Consider the following 19,601-nt stretch of genomic DNA (forward strand, 5'->3'; position numbering starts at 1 on the left):
CATAATTTGGACAAAAATAAATAAATTATTTTCTCCACCGAAGTTTCTTCATATACATTTTATTAAATCTTCAGAATCCCTAGCAATTCTTTCGAAAACTCGTGTAGCATTCTTATTTGTTTTTTTTCCTTAAATTTTGCCAAAAAGTCCACATAAACATCACAAATTCTTCAAAAATTCAATCGATCTCGGAAATAATCTTGGAAACAAAAAAAAACCTTGAAATGTCAAGCAATTTTAATTATTCAATTGACATTCTGGACTTGTATTTTACTACTTCTGATATTTCTCAATTAATTAAAAAATCGCCCCCCATTTCAGTATTTTCGCCCCCCAGTTTTGGTTTTTTAAATTTTCGCCCCCTTTGGCCTGATTTTCGCCCCCTGGGGGGCGATTTCGCCCATTTTGGGAATCACCGTCCTAAACCGTGCGTCGGACGTACGTCGGACAAAGTGCGTTGGATACCGAAGTAACCACGGTGCTGAAGCCTCATTGCATGCAGATATACGGTGTATTTAGAGCAATCATTACTTTACATGCAAACTTACGGTTGATTTAAAGTGGAAGTGGGCAATTATAGAATCAAATTAAGATTATACTGGTATAATCTTGAAGCAGTCGCATAATTGCCCATTTCCACTTTAAATCAACTTCAAGTTTGCATGTAAAGTAATGATTGCTCTAAGTACACCGTATATCTGCATGTAATAAGGCTTCAGCACCGTGGTTACTTGGGTATACACGAGTGCACCGATGAACATTGAGTTCACTGAGCCTGAAATTTTTTGACAGCACAGCGGGGTCGACTCTCAACAACTTCTACTCAGAGATGCATCGCCAAAATGCGCTGATAATATTTTTCTTTGATTTCTTACATTAATTTACATTAAAGTGATGCATATGCATATAGCTAATATTTTTGCAACTTCATCCCAAAAACCAGATACAATAACAGAGTCGATCCCGCTGTGGTGTCAAAATTCGCGGCCCGAGTGAACTTCCAGCGGGCGGGTGCACTCGTCTATAGTGGCCCGGATCGCATTACGTCCACGTCCGACTCCGATGTTAGGTTTCACGCATAGATAAGAGAAAAATCGATTGTCGCGTGTGGGGAAACTTCGGGTTTCAATCACGCCAACAATGTATTGCTTTTTTGCGGGCTTTTTTGCCGTAGATTATCGCGCAAAAATTTCCAAAATCACTCATAGATCGTCGCAAGTACATCATGATATCATGTTTGTGTCTTCTATAATAAGTGCGGAAATCAGACAAGGAATTGACCGTACAGAAGACACCGAAACGATTGAATGCAACCGCGCACATCTATTATCGTTTCTACCGTGGTTTCTACACATCTTTGTGCGATAATTTTTCTTGCAATGCATAATACACACATTTTTAATTACACGTTTCGACTAAATTACCAGATTAATATAAAATAAGGTCGATTATTTGCAGTGGCGATTCCCTAACCTCAAATCTACCTGTTCAACAAATGTAAATTATTGTATTTTCTCAACAAATTAGCATGTAACTTGTAGAAAATGACGAGAATAGCCGTTTCCATCCATTTTCAATTTGATTCAGAACCTAAACTCTCCGCAATTTCAAGTTTTAGGGTCGTTGAACAGGTAAAAAGTGAGGTTACGAGACGCCACTGATTATTTGTTTTATTTATTGATCATTTCAAAGTATGCCCGGCTAGTTGTGACGGTTGTGACCGTGGTTGTGACGCTTCTGTTAATCAGTTTATGGTATCAACAGTTTGTAGTAACTTTTATAGTTAGGTCCGATGCATGGATTTGGAGAAAAATCGAAATTTGCTCACACCAAATTTCGGGTTTCGATTGGATTGATAATCAAAATGATTAACAGAAGCGTCACAACCCTGGTCACAACTGGCCAGGCGTGTTTTGAAATGTATAAGATTTTCAGTTATGCTAGGTTACCTGTCAAGTAAAGCTCTCAATCAAAATTCCTCCTTTTTCCGTTTAAACCAATAAATAAAACAAATCGATTTAATTTAGTCGACAATGTGCAATTAAGCAGGTATCAACGCTCGAGAATATTGTTTTGCTAAATATGTTTAGAAATAAATCTGTTAAAGTTGCCGTCTTATTACATTTATTTTAATTGTTGTGAAATATTGTTATGCCCATAAAGCCCATTTTTTCTTACTTGCGATCTACGAACAGCCCAAGAAATCTTCACACGGAATCATTTTTTGGTCATTATTCTATCGAATTCTATCCTTTTGCATAGTACTTATACGATGTGGAAACTCACTAATAAGTGCTCTTTTGAAATATTTTCGTCTCCCCGCTCTGAACGGTTTTTTTATGGAGAAGAAAACAATAAAATTCAACACATATTTTTGTTGTTTCTTATTTATTTTACAATCCTGCGCACTACTCTACGGCATTTATAAGACATACTTTGTGTAAAATTATTATCAATAATTCACTTATGGCACTAAACTTCATGATCGACGACCCTCTTCTAGTAGTCCAAAACTACGTCATTACAGTTATTGTCGTCCGCACACTTGCAGCCCCTTCCCGATGGAGCACGGGGGTTTGACAGACAGATTCTTTTCTCCGTGCAGTCACCATTGTTCACCACACAAGGACTGTAGAACAGCGGACACTTGTCGGTAACCGCCGTCATGCCGTACATCTTGTGACTGCCAAAGACGGGAGACGGAATACCCTTCTCACGCTCTCCGTAAGCGTTGATGGATTCTACCTTTTTCCTGTGAATGGTATTGCAGAATAAATACATTTGACAAATCTCAGTAATCAAACAACTTACGTGGTCCAGTCGGTCCAATAGAAGTGATCGTCTGTAACGGCCAAACCGAATGGATAGGTCAAGTTGCTTGCAACGGTTCTCACGTGCTTGGTATAGGTGTCTACACATTCAATTTTCTTAGTACCGGCATCGGCATAGCACAGCTCGCCCGTACCCGGAGCAACTTGTATGCTATTCGGCAGTTCAACCTGAGGTCCACTAACCAACACTTGACGTTCCGTACCATCTAGATTCGCCCATTCGATTTTCGGTCCTTCGCGGTTCCAGTCGGACCAGTACAGTTTGCTCTGATGAGGATCAACTGCGATGCCTCTTGGATTTACCAGATACTTAGATACGATTACGGCTCTTAGGTTCGGATCTTCCAAGCTGGCAACCTCGATGGTATCCTTTGCTGAATCTGTCCAGTAGAGTCGTCGAGATATCCAGTCCACAGCTACACCTTCCGGTGAAAGGATATCTTTGGTGATGAAGGGCTTACGGTCGGTTCCGTCATATTTGCAGCTGAAAATTTGCTTAGCCGATATATCACTGAAGTAGATTCGACCTTCGGCGCAGTCCTTGTCCACACCGATTGCCATCTGAGCCATAGTCACTGGGACACCACGGCCTCCATTGAAGGGAAGTTTCACGGTTGCCACACCTTGGCTTATCAAGAGGAATCCAGACTCGAGACGGGGAGCTGTGTTACAGACGCTGCCATTACCGATAAATCCTAGAATTGAAAAGATCTTAAGATATAGCGCACCGTGACCATTTGTAGAACTAACCTTGATTGCAGGCGCACTGATATCCCGAAGTGGTACTAACACATTGTGCGTTGGGGTCGCAAAGACTTGGTATATTGACGCAATTGCGTTCCGGAGTACAAACGAATCCATCTCCAAAGAAACCAGGATTACAGGTGCATTCATATTTGGATGGCTCCCTAAGAAAGACATTGATTAGTAATATGGTACAGACGATATGACCTTAATAAACACCTGAAATTAGGTCCACACGTGGCATGAAGGCCACAGTTGTTGCGCACGTTGCATGGTGGTGGAATAGATTTACACTGGTGAACACCATCTCCAACGAAACCTTCAGGGCAATAGCAATATGGAATGTTTTGGTGAGGATCGTACTTGCAGATAGCATTGTCTGCACAGTAAGCGCCTCCGCATGATCCAGCCCGCACACAAAAGTCCGAAACATCTCGTTCGTATCCATCTTGGCAAACACATAGTCCCTCATGGCACACCGAATGCATTCCACAGTCATCATCTATAGAGCATTCCGGCGCAAGATGGCAAGTGCGGCCATCACCGATGTATCCATTGTTGCAGACACACACGGATTTCTTCGAGTGGACGTTGTAGTTACACGAAGCGTGCTGATCACAGATGTCTTCCTCATCTAGGCAAGATACTTCCTTCTCCACACAAGTGTAGCCATCTCCATCGTAGCCAGGATTACAAACACAATCGTAACGGTACTGTTGTTCGTTCCATTCACAGTTCGCTAGTGGACTACAGTGGTTTTCTACATCACATGATGGCAGGTGCTGTTCATCGGGTTGAATTTCAACCAAACGACATATTTGGTCAAACGAATATTCGATCAGGGTGTAGCCAGTTGGACACGTGCATCCCTGAACTGTGCAGAATGGTGCTATTTCATCTAAGGTATTTTGAAAATCGAGCTAAGTGAGAAGAATTCTGAATATTACAAAGTGATCTTACATTCTTCGTTAGAACCGTGCTTAACGCAGGCTTCACCGTTCCATACTTGATCTCCGTCACACGGATTTTCACACACGTAGCCATCACCTGTGTATCCCGCCTTGCATTCACAACGTCCGTTAACACAATCTGCGAATTCCGAGCAGTGCTGAAAAACAAAAACTGTACATTGCATATCGTCTAAATTTGTGTTCCTTGTAGTACCTCGCAATGATCCTCCCTGGGATCTGGAGCATATGAGTGAACTTCGTAGAACGTGTTGGCAGGAGTAGGTACCACTACTGAACTAGCGCCTGAATCAACCAAATCGCACTGATATCCGTTACCCTCGTATCCTTCGAAGCAGATGCATTTGTAACCACCAGGTTCGTTGATGCAATCCGCATGCTCATCGCAGATATTGATACCCGAACACTCATCAATGTCGACACAGTTCACACGATCGTTGTTATTATAGGGAACGTATGTGAACCCGTTCTTACAGTTACACTAAAACGAAAGCTCTAGAGTTATGTGCGTCATGATTTTCAAACCTTGTTGATCGTACATCGTAGGTATCGTCAGCATTCGGAACACAGACAGTATTGTCTCCACAGTTCGCATCGTCGCAGGGGTTCACCTTTTCGCCGGAGCTGATCTTGCTTAGCATTCCCATTCGAATGGCCTTTTCTCGGGGTTCATAACCCAGATTGACTTTGCTGGTTTTCAGCGTAGTCATCCGGTTCGCTGCATTTTCTTCCAGTTCCAAAAATGGACATGGTTCAAACGAAATGATTTGATGCATGGTGTAGTCTACTTCACGATCTTCCGGTGGAATATGCATTTTGTGAGAAGTGTATGCCTCAAGCCGATCTCTGCCAACTCGTTGATACACTTCCGAGTAATCATCGATGTGGACTTTGTTTCCAAATGGAACTTGCGTGACTTGACCTTCAATAGTGATATCTACAGCCAGTTGATCCCACAGATTCAGTCCATTAAAGCGTAGATCGATTCGAAGATTATCATGCGATCCTTGGAAGTTGACTGTGGTTGTTTGGTTGAACTTTCCTCCGGTGATCTAGAATAGAAACCATTGTAATGACTCTTTGACCAAAGCCTAGATTAAGAATTTTCAAATACCTGATATCCATTGAGAACATTGCCGATAGGTTTGGCGAACAACCATCCAATACTTGCACCAATAACCTGAGTCAACTGTAGAGTTGTACCAAGATCATCTTCTAAAGGACTCAACGCGGTATAGGTTCTTCCATCAGCCATCACAACATAAGATTGCATTTGACTATCGATCATCCAATGGTTCAGAGTACCTTTTACCGATCCGATCACACGCATTGGGACATCGTTCTTCACACAGCTGTATCCGTTTCCGTAATATCCGGCCTTGCACGAACAACAGTATCCGGTGCTCGTATCGGTGCATGTAGCTGCCGAGTGACATTTGAAATGACCTCCATCGGCACAGCTGCGTGGCTCATGAGGACCGTCGTCATGCACACTAGGTTCCTGTACATTGCCTTCTTGATCGAAAGGACCTACCTTAAACAGCCACTCTCCAGGCTCACCCACGTTAGACGATACCGTAAGGTGCTTGATCTGTAAAAATACGCAACTATCGTTATTACTCCGTTCGTCAGTATTCATGATCATCCCTTACATTATCAGTTCCAGAGCCCTGCAGAGGGAAAAATCGTCCATCCTCGGATATGAACCCAGCCTGGGCACGCACGTCTGGTAGTCCCGAGTCCTTTGTGTCACCCTGTATCCAGTTGAGGCCATTTTCAGGATACAAAAATTGCACATATGTCTCCTCATCACCAAGTATCAGCGCCACTTGGAACGAGTTCGTAACGTCGTTCTTCATGTCATAGTGACCCACGTGTTCCCAAGTTGCAACGAACACCTGCCGAGCATCGAAGTCTTCCGATTCGGCAAAGTTCACGCGTACCAGATCGCTCACTCGGTGCAGCAGCTCTTCGTCATTCGATTTAAAATACACGATGGCAGCGGTATCGTTCGGCAGCGTGGTATCCACGTTCGCATAGAACGGAACTACCGCCGGATACTCGATGGGAAACGGCAAATTGAGATAATTTTGAAACTCAGATCCGAACGTCAAGATGCCGTTGGTGTTGATCTGAAATGAATGGTTGTGTAACATCATCTCTTTCAACGTATAGTTTCTTACAACGGAATTCATTCATGAAAACGTAGACATATATGTAGAACAGAAGCATTGGCGTTGCGACATGGTTATCTCATTCTTATCTGTCTCATTCACGTTTCAGTACTTTATTCGCATTTATGTTACGCAAGTGTAATCGCCAACTCGTTCATTATTTTTGCAAAAGCAGGCAATAAATAGCATATAGTGGTTGATGCTGACCGAGCGCCATTATGCTGGCCCGATTTGATAAGGGAAAAGATGAGACGCTTGGCGATGGGAGCGGTCATTGATTTATTTGAACCAACAGTGTTTGAACATTTTGAATTGAATATTCTAGCAACATGAGTTTTTGAGATATCGTTTACAAAAAAATGGTCAAAACGCAACATAGTCACAGAAAGTGCTCATATTTGTTCATCACATTTTGAAGAACTATTTATACAACTTCTATTAAGAATCAAATTCTCCTGAATTATCTGAATTTTCTGAGGCGTGCACGTTGGACTCGATTATCCGGAGACTCGATTATCTGGAATTTTTTACTCGAGTATCCAGAGTATTTTTATTGAAAGATTTTTTTTATATTTTAATGCAGAAATTTGAAATAATTGAGTATTATAATACAGACAGTGGTAATCCAATTTTGTCTTCTCTTTTTACCATTTTTGAACAAGAAAATAAAAGTGCTTCAATCTACACCGTGTCCAATAAGTTCTCATACAAAATCAAATTCAATTATCTTCACATCTGTAATTCAGATTTCCAAAGTAAATTTATTTATTGAAAGGACAACTAACATACATCAAATACAGCATATGTTTTGGAACTAACTGTCCTTTATCCATCTCTGCTGATCGCTTATGTGTCGTAAGTCCATTTCAGCTGGCACGCGCGCCATTTCATTGGTATTTCGTCATATTTTAACGAGTAATGGTTTTAAGTTGAAACAAATTAGTTCCTGTCCTCTCCATTTGCTAGTAGCAACTATGACCAGAAGAGAAAAAATATAAGATCTTGTATTGGTGAAGTACGAAGCCGTTTTACTTTGTATAAAATAAAACGTAAATTAAACAAAAATGTCCATTTACCTGTTTTAATAATATTTGTTGTGTTAAAGAAGCATGCGTACATATTATCTGGTTGATTCACATCATTCTCACTTTTAAAACACGCTTGTATTCCTATTGTGATAAATTTTGTCCAAAATTTAGGTTTAATGATGTTTATCTTTTATATAACGGTTACTTTCATTAAAACAGCCCAAATTGAGCTTACTTGCAAATTTCTTACCATATCATCACTAAAACTGTATTGTTTATGTCTTAGTGTATCCATTTGGTTCATAACTTGAGATACAAACTCAAAATTTATCCTTATGGACTCTATTTTGCTATTGTAGAATGAAAAACTTTTCGAACATTTTTCATGCGTGCCGGAGAAAACAGATTTCAGAAAACGGAAGTGTACTGCTCTGCCGTTCTACGCATAGGTGTCTCATGTTATATGGGATTCCCATATAACATGGGACAATTATGCGTATGACGGCAGTGCTAGGCTTATAAAAACAAATAGAAAATAAGGTTATTCTTAACCGTATGCTTTATTTTATCAGTATTATGTGGCCTTTCAATACATGTATTTACTTTGAAAATATGAATCACATATGTGAAATAAAATGATATTTTCTAAATTTGTATTTTGTATGAGAACTTATTGGACACGGTGTATTCTTTTCTATTTTAAAAACAATCTTAAATTCAGTTGATAACTTTTGGCAACATATACAAATCACGGAACAAACATATCGCTCGTTAAATTTGAAATTTGCTTGTTTTCCAAAACATGCAGTGAATCCTCTAGGAATTTCTCAAGAATTGGTGGTGATTTCTTATGGGGGAAATATCGTAGCATTTACCTAAAATTGTATTAAGTGGCATTTGCAATACATGTTATGATGAAAAACCATAGGATCTGTTGTTACCTTTTCGTTTTGAACAATTAAAATAATGGTAACTACCATTTATTTCAGCGTGATACAACAATATATTTTGTTGTAATTTCATGATCTTTTTTTATCAGGCACGGAGACAAATTTTGTTCATTTGAAACAAAAATATTCATGTTTATTTGGTAAACTGATAAAGTTTTAAAACAAAATTTTTAAAGCTACCTCAATTACATACTGATTTCTACAATACCCATTGAGGAGCCCCTCGTTTTGCCGTCGAGAACATAAACAGAAATAACAAGTTCCAGTTGCAGGATCGAAGAAGTTTTTCTCCTGCAAAAAAGTCAAATTTCCCCAAGAGTTTCCGCGAAATCCCGTTGTTTTCGGGAGAGTATGAGATGCTGGCATTGACAATGCCACGAGAGAGGTGAGACTTCCCAGCAAAAGGAAAAAATAATTAGTAAATTTAATGAGAAAACAAAGATTTCCGTAGGGCCGACCTGCCACGCAAAACAAAAATTTCTACATTTATTTCAGAAATGAATAAAAAATGCATGTTTGTTTCAAACATGGATTGCATTTGCTTTAAATATGACGTTTGATTTGTTTCAAACAGTTTTATTTTTGTGGCTGAACAAATTGACAACTTTTTTGAATTTACCTCAAATATTTTTGATTTTACCATAGATTTTTCTGAGTGGGGTTATCATTGTTCACACTTAAGTCACTACAAATGCGTTACGAATGAATAGTAGAGAGCACCAGCATTGTTTTTGCTACACTTATTGCCGTAGGTTTATTTACGTCCACAAAAACGCCTTAAATTGATAAAAAAGTTTTTTTCAGTTTTTAAATCAAAATTGTTTCCTCTAGAAAGAGCCCAACTAACATTTTTGCTGTATAAGAGCTTAAGCGAGCTTTCTACCAAGGGCGTTTGCTCCATAAGCTTTTATGCAGCTACTTTTGTTAGTAGGGAGGGTCCCCAAAAATGTTGTGGCCCCTGGCATGTATTGAAGCTGAAGCAGCAATAAAAGCACTACGAAAACTTGCTTGGAATAGCTGTCAAATATTGTGCTGATGAAGGTTTAAGGACAGACTTGTTAGAATCCCAAAATGGCTGCCGCTATGGTCGACTTTGGCACCTACGCACCTGATATACTTATTTTAAGCTTATTACAAGTGAGCAAGAACAGAATAATGAAATGCACTGTTGTTTGAAAGTTGCTTCTTGAGATTTGTGCGTCTGAAGTTCTGATGCACTGTTGAAGCGGGATTTCAACACGGTTGTCCTTAAATAAAAGCTATAGTTCATCAAAAAATTGTCCGTACAGCAATTTTCTGGTCGAAATAATTTTTCATTCAAACTTTCATAACTTTTTGTACGTTAATCAAGAACGCTGATATTTTTGACCAATAATAAACTATATATTCAAGCTCCATTGGTTAAATTTTGAGCGAGAACTAATAAGTTTTCAGAAAGTTATAGAATTTATAGTAAAGCTTGACAATTTATAGAACAATTTTTCAATCCAGCTTTTTACGCTGGCTATAAAACGCCGAGGGGTGATTTGATTTTGACATTTCTTGCCGACAAGTTTTATGGATTGGTCTTGGTTTGCTGTATTTGTTGATTTGAATTTCAAAAATTTTCACGTTTCTTTTTGAAATTGATATGATTATTCCTTCACAATCAGTGGGAGCGACACTAGTTTTGCCAAGCCAAAAAACCTCAAAAAAAGTTGAAAAAAGTCGCTAAAACCCGCAAAAGTTTTGCGGGTTTTTTCGACTTTTTTCGGGGTTTTTCGGCTTGGCAAAACTAGTATCGCTCCCCCCGTTCACAATTATTGTTTCACTCATTTAATTTTTATTACTATAACTCACTACAAAAGGTATAGAAAATCTGCTGACGTAGTTGACGGTGTTTTTAAATTTACCATATTTTGCAGATTATATATGCCAAACGTTTTCCTCTAATAAAAATGCAGTAATTAAGCGAAAATTTGTAGGTCCTGTGTAAAAATAGTGCAATAAGAGATTTTTAAAAAGTTGAAAACATTTGAAACTTGCATTGATCAAAATTTGATAAATTTTCAGATGGCACTTTGTAAAATGTATACGTTCAACTTTTTTTTCATATTTTTGGAGTAAATATAGAACTTTAAACGAATGGTATAAGCTGTAACACAAAAAAAAAGAAAATGATTCATCAAGTACATATAATGTTTTAAAAACTTGTTCACAAATCTTATAAATTCTACTAAAAGTTCTATAATTTTTTGAACATTTATCTGATTTAACTCAAAATTTCAGCAAATAATCTTCAATAGGGTATTGGTTCCCTTATTAAGCATGTGGCTCCCATTTTCATCCTACGAAAAACAAAGGATTAAAGCGCTGTTTGTTTTGTTTCTTATTTTTGTATTTTTTGATAGAAGTGAGCACCCATGAAAACGAAAAGAACGGCATCAATCGGTGCCGTAATCGTTTGTTTTCGAATAGGATGAATATGGGAGCGTGAGATTACTGATGGCACACATACCCTGTAAAGTAGGTTGTCCCAAAAATTGCACATGGTCGAAAAGCTTGAGGGCTCACCCTGCAAATGATGGCTAAGGGTGTTAGAAACAAACTTTTGTATGACGGCAACTTTCAGAAATGACGTTTAGAGGTCGCCCCGGCGAGATTATTGAAAAATGGCCATTTTTCGTAATAAATTTCATACAAATATTTTTTACCGTACAAAAATTGACAATACCCACTATTTTTTTTATTTTTTACAGCTTGATATAGATCCAAACTACCTGGGAAAAGTAATTAACGACATGTTTTGCAGGTAACTTTTTAATACTGAATTTTTGAATTTACTAAAATTTGTCATTTTTTATATACTGTGCATTTTACCCATCATAAAAAGTATCTGAATCTAATTCTAATTTAAAACAATTTCCATAAAAAGATAGGAAATTTTATGAGGAAAAACTTTGCCGAAGACAGCATTGCGTTTTTTCTATCCGTTTTAGAGTTATTGACGATTTACTATTTGAAGAAATTTTGATTTTTAGGTATTTTTTTTAATCACAAAAGAACTGCCCGAAAACACATACAAAGTAAAAAATCAAGTATACTCAACAAGTTTTTGTCTTCATTGTGTTTCGAAATTACGGTGGCATCATTTATTGAATTTTTGTTTCCGTTGACAAATCTATTTTCTTTGATATAGAAAGGTATCTACTAGCGAGAAACATTATCATTAGGTATTATTTTGAGATGCCTCAGTAGGCCATGGCATATTTAACGGTTATGTACTGACAATGGTTTATACGAGCATAATACACAATCAAACGCACGGCACATTTTCTATATCATTTAGAAGGTGATACATTCCGCAAAACATGCCGTTTTGGTTTTCAATGAAGTTGTTCAAATCGTTCAAAGACATGAATAAATCGTTCTAGTAGTCCCTATCGTTTTTATCAACATATAGGACGATAAAAATGACGTCACTTGTTGACGTCCAAAACTGTTGTTTACCAATAATAGCCTACCTTGTCTTATTGTATGCCGTGTATGTGTTATGGTAATCAAATTGTTCTAACCTTGGATAACATTACGTTAACTCGCTGGTTCATCTTATCCCACCCGTTTCAATTTGCCTCGGTGTATCTTATTTTCGGTGTTGATAAGATAGTTCAAGTCAGTGAATGTAAAAAAGACATACTCTGCTTTTTAGAATGTCTTAAATTGGAACTTAGTATCTAAAAATTGGTACCTATTCTTACGTAAAATGTTCTTAATCGCGATTTGAATTTGGTATGGATCAACGTATTCGCCTTTATTCACTTTGTCACTGTTTCCTGGGCTGTTTCACTGATCCAGGACTCATACGTCTTCGTGTAGAAAAATAATTGAGAATAAAGACAGGAATGTAAGATAAACGCGAAAATATGGCTCAACATTTTGTGGAGAATATCTTTAAAAAATCAATAGGCAGTACGAAACTTGTCAAGAGAACTAGCTTTTTAATAAATTCTGCTAGTTAATTTCTATATGAAGGGATTGAATAACAAAAAAAAATCAATGAAAGATGTCACCATAATTCCATAACACAATCGAGACAAAAATTTGTTGATCATACGTGATTTTTTACTTTGTATGTGTTTTTGAGAAGTTCTTATGTGACATTTTTAGAAAAAAATACCTAAAAATTCAAATTATACCAAATAGTAAATTGTGAATAGCAGAGTCAATCCAGAAATTTAAAAATGGGATTTCATGACCATGTAATTTAGATTTTGTAGTTCTTGGTATTTTAAGTATTGAGCTTCTCAGTTATCTCAAACTCACGAGTTTACAAAAACATTCAATAGCTACGCTAGAACAGTATGGATCATCTTAAGATTATTGTGGTGAAATTTTGCATATTTGCAACCATTTTATGAAAACTTTCGAACGAAATTTCTCATAGCAGCTTTGGAACATCTTGTAATGTTCATGGAAACCTGTATTGAAGAAAACCCTTTAAAGTCTTTGTTTTTTTTGTAGATTTCTGGCGGGGGGAGCGACACTAGTTTTGCCAAGTCGAAAACCCCCCAAAAAAGCCGGAAAAAGTCGAAAAAACCTGGTAAAACCCGCAAAACTTTTACGGGTTTTAGCGACTTTTTTGGCCTTTTTCAGTTTTTTTAGGGTTTTTGGCTTGGCAAAACTAGTGTCGCTCCCCCTGATTTCCGGCGATATTTAGAAATTTCGTAAAGAATCTCTGAATCAAATATAAAATTAATTGTATGCCTTTTGGGAAGCCAATAATGACGTTTACTGGAAATATGCAAACATGATTTTCTGTGTAATATCTAAAAGAATTTCCAGTTGATTTTGGAAAGATAACTTGGCAAAGATTCATGGCGTATATATTTGAAAGAATTCTTTATAGAATAAGAAAATCGAGTTAAACACTGTTCATTTCCTTTCCAACTATGTCTTTGTATACTATGACAGATACGTAATTCAACCTCAACTGTAATGTCATCTTCAATGTTTTGTACCGTCTACCCCCGTTGGTTTGAACGACACCTCATGCAAACAAACAGGGTTCATTTTTAGTTTGAACTTCTAGCAACCCTGTGGGCGACGGAAAAACACACTTCTGGCAGCCTTATTTGATGTTTTGTTTTGATTTTGCGTTCCGTTTCACCCCGTTCCAATGAGCCATTTTACGAGACGTTTCGGATCAGCTGATCGCTCATTTCATGAATGAAAAATTTGACAGGAGGTTGCGCCCAAGCCCGTGAGTGTTAATATCAATATCAACACTGTTGTCGTTTCGTAAAATAGACTATAGCAGATTGACGTTCGAACCATTTTTAATTTGAACGATGTGCAGATTAGAGGGGGTCAAATTAAAAAGTGTTCAGATCAGATGCGGTCAAACCAACGGGGGTAGACGGTAGAGTAAAGTGGGGCAAAAGTTCGAGTGGGGCAAGAGTTTCTTTTGAAGTTTTTGAGCTCAACTCAAATTATTTCTTTCGGGTGTCAAGGTTGTTCGAACCCTTTTTGAAAAAGCGTCTTTCACTCCAAAAATTATGAAAATTGATCAATATTTCGAAAAGTTATGACAAAATGTTGGTTTTTGATCAAAAAATTGTAATATGCGATGGTCCTTCCAACGCATGGAATGGAATTGTAATGAAATCGAATTCGATATTTCATTTTGGGGCGTAACTAGGTATGTTTTGAAGATGCTTTAGCATGTATAACTTTTTGCAAAAAAGATTTAGAAATCATATTTTACATATAGTGGGGCAAAAGTTCGAATTGTGGGGCAAGAGTTCGAGCAATGTGGCAACTTTAGGTAAAAACCTAAAATTCTGCAGAATGTACATATTATCTCTAAAAACGATGGAATTAGTGAGAAAATTCGATCAAAGTTGAAAAAAATGTTGTTTTATCTGAATTTGGCTGAAAACTATTAATTTTGGATGAAGTAAATTTAACCCTGATTTGGGTAAAATCCAGACCGAACTTTGAAGTGTATTCCAGTTTCAACATCAAATATTAATTGGTTTTAGGTATTTCAATTACCAAAGTGTTGAAATAGTGTGCTACGGTTAGCGAAATACCACAAACGCTAGATTCGAACTTTTGCCCCAGTGGTGGGGCAAGAGTTCGAATTAGACACACACATACAAAAAGTGTTGTAACTCAAAATTGAAAAGACATTATGCGTAACTTTGTTCAGCAAAATTTTAGCTCATGGATGGTAGAATCACCACACGGTATTTATTTATATTTATCTGCTTTGATTTCTTGAAAAAAAATTGAATTTACAACTAGGGTCGAACTTTTGCCCCACCTTACTCTACTTGACTCGACTCAAGAACGAGACACTGAAAATGACCTTCTAGTCGAGGTCGAATCACGTATCTGAGGATGCAAACACATAGTTTTAAATTAAAAAAAAAAGAAAATCGCGTTAAGTACTGTTCCTTTGAATTCCACTAAGAATTTGCATCCTTTGACAGATACGTATTTCGACCTCAACTGTAAGGTCGTCTTCAGTGTCTTGTACTTGACTCGACTCAAGTACAAGACACTGAAGACGACCTTACAGTTGAGTTCGAAATACGTATCTGTCAAAGGATGCAAATTCTTAGTGGAATTCAAAGGATCAGTACTTAACGCGATTTTCTTTTTATTTACAGATATTCCCCTAACAAGTCCAGGTTAATCATCATCAACATAGTTTCAATTAGGAACAGTATTTATGTCGATTTTCTTTAAGGGGGCATTCATTAAGTACGTCACGCTCATAGGGGGGAGGGGGGTTCAGTAATGCATTAGGTATACAAAAAACCCGTACGAAGGGGGGAGGGGGTCGAAAATTCCCAAATTTTGCGTGACGTACTAAATGGATGCCCCCTAACTTACACTAACACTAACACGTCCAGGGTCATCTTAACAATTTTTAATAGAATGTTTAGAAAAGTATTTTTCAGAGACGACAGACAAATGCCTCAGAGGTAAAGTCTATCTAACAAAAAAAAGTATTTTTTAGGCAGCTTCAGGATAAAAAATCTATAGAGAGTGAAGTCCACAGAAAATTTAAATGGATTTCTCAACCTAGTTGCAGGCTTTATTTCGAACTGAACTAGTGAAGATGTTTCTGAAGAAATTCTGAAGAAGTGAATAGTTTTTTTTTTTGATAATGTTGAAGAAGTTTCCTCAGTAAGTTTATCTAAGCTTAAATACAGTAGACGTTCGATAACTGCAACATGTTTACGTTTCACTTAGCGAACAAAATTCGATAACTGCAACGTCAGACAGGCGTCAACAACCCGTCAATTGACGTTAAATGAACGTAAAATTCATTCAACTGTTCATTTGGGCTAACTTGGCGCACCGGTTTGACGGATAGCGGTGCGATAACTGCAAATTTGTTGCACTTACCGGACTTGCAGTTAAAAAGCATTGCAGTTAAACCACTTGCACCGACCGAACGTCTACTGTATTGCAGAACTTTTGGATGCCCTAGAAGAATATCATGTCCAATTCCTGCATTTTTGGCAGAATTCTGATGGGACATTTGGAAACACCTTGTAAGATTAGATAAAAATGTTGGAATTTTATGAGAAAAACACAATGGTTTTAGAATTGTCTTATCCTTTGGACTAATTGCAATTTTGAATATTATTGGAGCAATAGTCAACATTTAGTGCATTTTCTCATACAGCTTGTATCATTGAAGTTTTCTGCAGTTTGAAAAATATTCAAAAATCTTTTCAAAACTGTGAATCTCAGAAAAAAAAATCATGGGGAAATAAAAAGAAACAAAACTCAGTACTCTAAAAAAAAATATAAGTTATAAAACTTTTGAGGGCCTATCAATTCAGAGTTAATCATAATGACTTTTAAAGTTTTATAGTTCTGTAGTTTATTACTTCTGTAGAAAAAAAATCCAAGAAATGTACATAAGTTCAGCAGTTATTACTCATTCCCATACAAATAAAGAAAAAAATATAAATATGAAACCTATTAACGGGTCAAATTTAAATTCGTTTCAAAATCGGTTCATGGGCCGTATGCAATCTTTTTGAGCTTGATAGGATAGGATGGGGTCTCCAGTTAGCCTAGTGGTTAAGGCTATGGATCGCCAATCCGGAGACGGCGGGTTCGATTCCCGTTCCGGTCGGGAAAATTTTCTCAACCCCTGGGCATAGCTCTAGAGTATCATTGTACTTGCCTCACAATATACAAATTCATACAATGGCAGGCAAAGAAAGCCCTTCAATTGATAACTGTGGAAGTGCTCAATGAACACTAAGATAAAGCGAGACAGGCCAAGTCCCAGTACGGACGTAGAACCATAAAGAAGAAGGTTGAATAAGCTATATTCCGCCCCAATCTTCAGCTGCCATTGGGTTTGACAAACTTTATATATACACCTTTATTCAAGCAAGGGAGCGGACCTGGTGGGATGGTTAGAACACTTGACTATTATGCCGAGGACCTAGGATCGAATCCCACTCCCAACAAACTCACACAATGTGAGTTCTTCCTTCGGAAGGGAAGTAAAGCATGGGACCCTAGATGAACTAGCCTAGGGCTAAAAATCTCATTAATACAGATAGAAAAAAAAACATTATTCAAGCTAATGGTTATAATCAGTGCTGAAAAATTCATTTCGTCATATCTAAATTCAATCACCTACAGCTCATTTTAGAAGCTGAACCTGAGAATATGGTATATGAAGAACTTGTGTGGCTAGACCAGTTCTGCAAGAAAGTCACGGAAAAACTGCTATTTTTCGAATATTTAAGATAAATGTCACGGACTACCTTCGAAAAATGCCAATGATATTCACGGTGAATATCATTTGGCATTTTTCGAAGGTAGTCCGTGACATTTACCTTAAATATTCGAAAAATAGCAGTTTTTCCGTGACTTTCTTGCAGAACTGGTCTACCCACACAAGTTCTTCATATACCATATTCTCAGGTTCAGCTTCTAAAATGAGCTGTAGGTGATTGAATTTAGATATGACGAAATGAAATTTTCAACACTGGTTATAATGTTCAACAATCATTGATACTCATTGATTCAATATCACACATAATGCATACAATTAATCAGAGATGTACCATTAAGGAGTTCCACAAAAAATCTTTCTTTTTTCGCAGTATTTAGGTACAAATGGTTGATGATGGCGGTGATTTCGATGACATCCTTGGATGGATACAATATTTTAAAATGAAAATTCCATTGAGCGTTGTTTAGACATGCTGCTATTTGGTTAATGCTAGAACGACGATAGATTTACTTTTGTCATTTAGATATCCTAGAACACGGGGTTTTGACGAGTTTCTTTCCACTGTCTGTGTTCATAAACTGATTTACAATAAGTTTGTAAGTCATTATAACGCGAAAGTAGGATTTTTATCTGTTTCCACCATAGACACCACTTTTCCAGTTTCAAATCTTCTCAATCACGTTGCCCAACAAAAAATAATCTAGAATTCGCCGTTATTGAATCCATGTTTTTAGAAACTTTTTATGTAAACTGCAACTTAAATGTACAGAAATAGCCTGCGACAAAACACTGTTGTTCCACTATAGGCTGCTGCAGTTGGAATGTTATCAGCATTCCTCACTTCGCCATTTTTTCGCACAATTAAGGACTTTGATAAGACCAGCTGTTAATTTGCACATGAAGTGCGCTACGCACACGCATTCAGTGGGAACTTTGCCGTTTCACAGCAATCACATTAACGTACAGCACAGAATCTCCTATGGATGAACGAGAAACTTGCCCGACCTCGGGCTGATTAGGGTTCTAAATATTTCAATGCTACTATCTGAACTCTGTGACTCCGTAGAAATTGATAACCATGCACAGGCAGTGGATCCGTTCTCTTCGTTTGCTTCGGTTCCGCTGATCGATCTTCAGCAATGTTTCACTCACGTATACGAATTCGTATTTTTCACTGTAGAAATGGGCTGGCACGTCCAGCTGAACTTCTGCGTACTCCTCGTCGCCTCGTGGTAGGACATCGCTCGGCTCGTTGATGTAGCTGTACAAATCTCTTGGATTAATCCCTGCGGCTATTCCAGAGCATATCGCTATGGCTCCCAGAGCCAACAATATAGATTGCATTTTTTAGATTTCACTTTTTGTTTTTCAACATTTGATAATTAATCACTATATTTAGTAGCCTTTATTCTGACCGACTTGCACTTAGGTCACGGATTAAGTAACTTGATCGTTATCACCGTCGTTCGTTGCCCGCTTTGATGTACTTCGCTGGGTTCTCGTTATCAATGGTGCACTTTTATTTTCACTATCACCCAATAGGATCCATTCACTATTCTATCCTTAGCTGCTACAACAGTCTTCTCCAACAGTCATCTCCACTATCACCGAGTCCAGAATGGGCTTCCAGAAATTGCGACCGCTCTACTCGAGATCCCGAACACGACTGGCGCACCGATCAGAATGCTACGGGATAGAGATCTCTTTCGTGGTCCATTCTCATCCTCTCGGGGCCGCGTCGTCGTAAGACGATGAATAATATTTAATGATTGCTCGAGGAGAGATGCCGGCTGACGATGGTAGCTAGATCTTCTGCTGAGCCCCATATGGTTGACATACGCAATAGGCAGCCACCGCGACGAGCTGGGGTTCATTAGGTTGACGAGGCGTATAGACTGATGTCTGGTGTGGTTTATGCTGTTCATGGTGGTTTCGTTTAGGATCGTTTGGGGAAATTCGTTACTGCATATAGGGAAAACGTGGCCCACTCTGGATGTCGTTATTTTAGTTAGAATTCGAAATTTTAATTGGTTGAAATTGGCTGTTGTCGCACTGGTGATAGCTTTGCGCGTGTCAGCGTGTCAATTGAAGAATGATTTGTTTGATGAGCTGTGCATAGGCCTGGCAACACACAATGTTTCGGAATCT

At 37.9% G+C, this 19,601-nt stretch overlaps 1 protein-coding gene across 1 annotated transcript; it reads right to left on the reverse strand.

Moving 5' to 3' along the window:
* Positions 1 to 2,482: 2,482 nt before the first annotated feature.
* LOC109421538 (nidogen) lies at positions 2,483 to 19,132 on the reverse strand. Its single transcript, XM_019696060.2, has 10 exons — positions 18,606 to 19,132; positions 6,196 to 6,675; positions 5,658 to 6,134; positions 5,083 to 5,595; positions 4,740 to 5,024; positions 4,536 to 4,683; positions 3,795 to 4,473; positions 3,582 to 3,739; positions 2,812 to 3,526; positions 2,483 to 2,752 (listed from the first exon to the last, which is right to left on the reverse strand). Exons 1-10 carry the CDS (start codon positions 18,795 to 18,797, stop codon positions 2,500 to 2,502), a joined length of 3,900 nt encoding a protein of 1,299 aa, XP_019551605.2. The 5' UTR covers positions 18,798 to 19,132; the 3' UTR covers positions 2,483 to 2,499.
* Positions 19,133 to 19,601: the final 469 nt, after the last annotated feature.

Source organism: Aedes albopictus, chromosome 2 (genome assembly GCF_035046485.1).
Source record: "Aedes albopictus strain Foshan chromosome 2, AalbF5, whole genome shotgun sequence".
Lineage (NCBI taxonomy): Eukaryota > Metazoa > Arthropoda > Insecta > Diptera > Culicidae > Aedes > Aedes albopictus.

What these genes read in the sequence shown, in the direction of transcription:
- LOC109421538 (XM_019696060.2), bottom strand. Translation starts at nt 18,797, where the DNA reads ATGCAATCTATATTGTTGGCTCTGGGAGCCATAGCGATATGCTCTGGA. An exon ending in AAAAATACGAATTCGTATAC is followed by an intron (nt 6,676 to 18,605) that starts GTGAGTGAAACA and finishes CATTCATTTCAG; the next exon opens with ATCAACACCAACGGCATCTT. An exon ending in ACGTGTGGACCTAATTTCAG is followed by an intron (nt 3,740 to 3,794) that starts GTGTTTATTAAG and finishes TGTCTTTCTTAG; the next exon opens with GGAGCCATCCAAATATGAAT.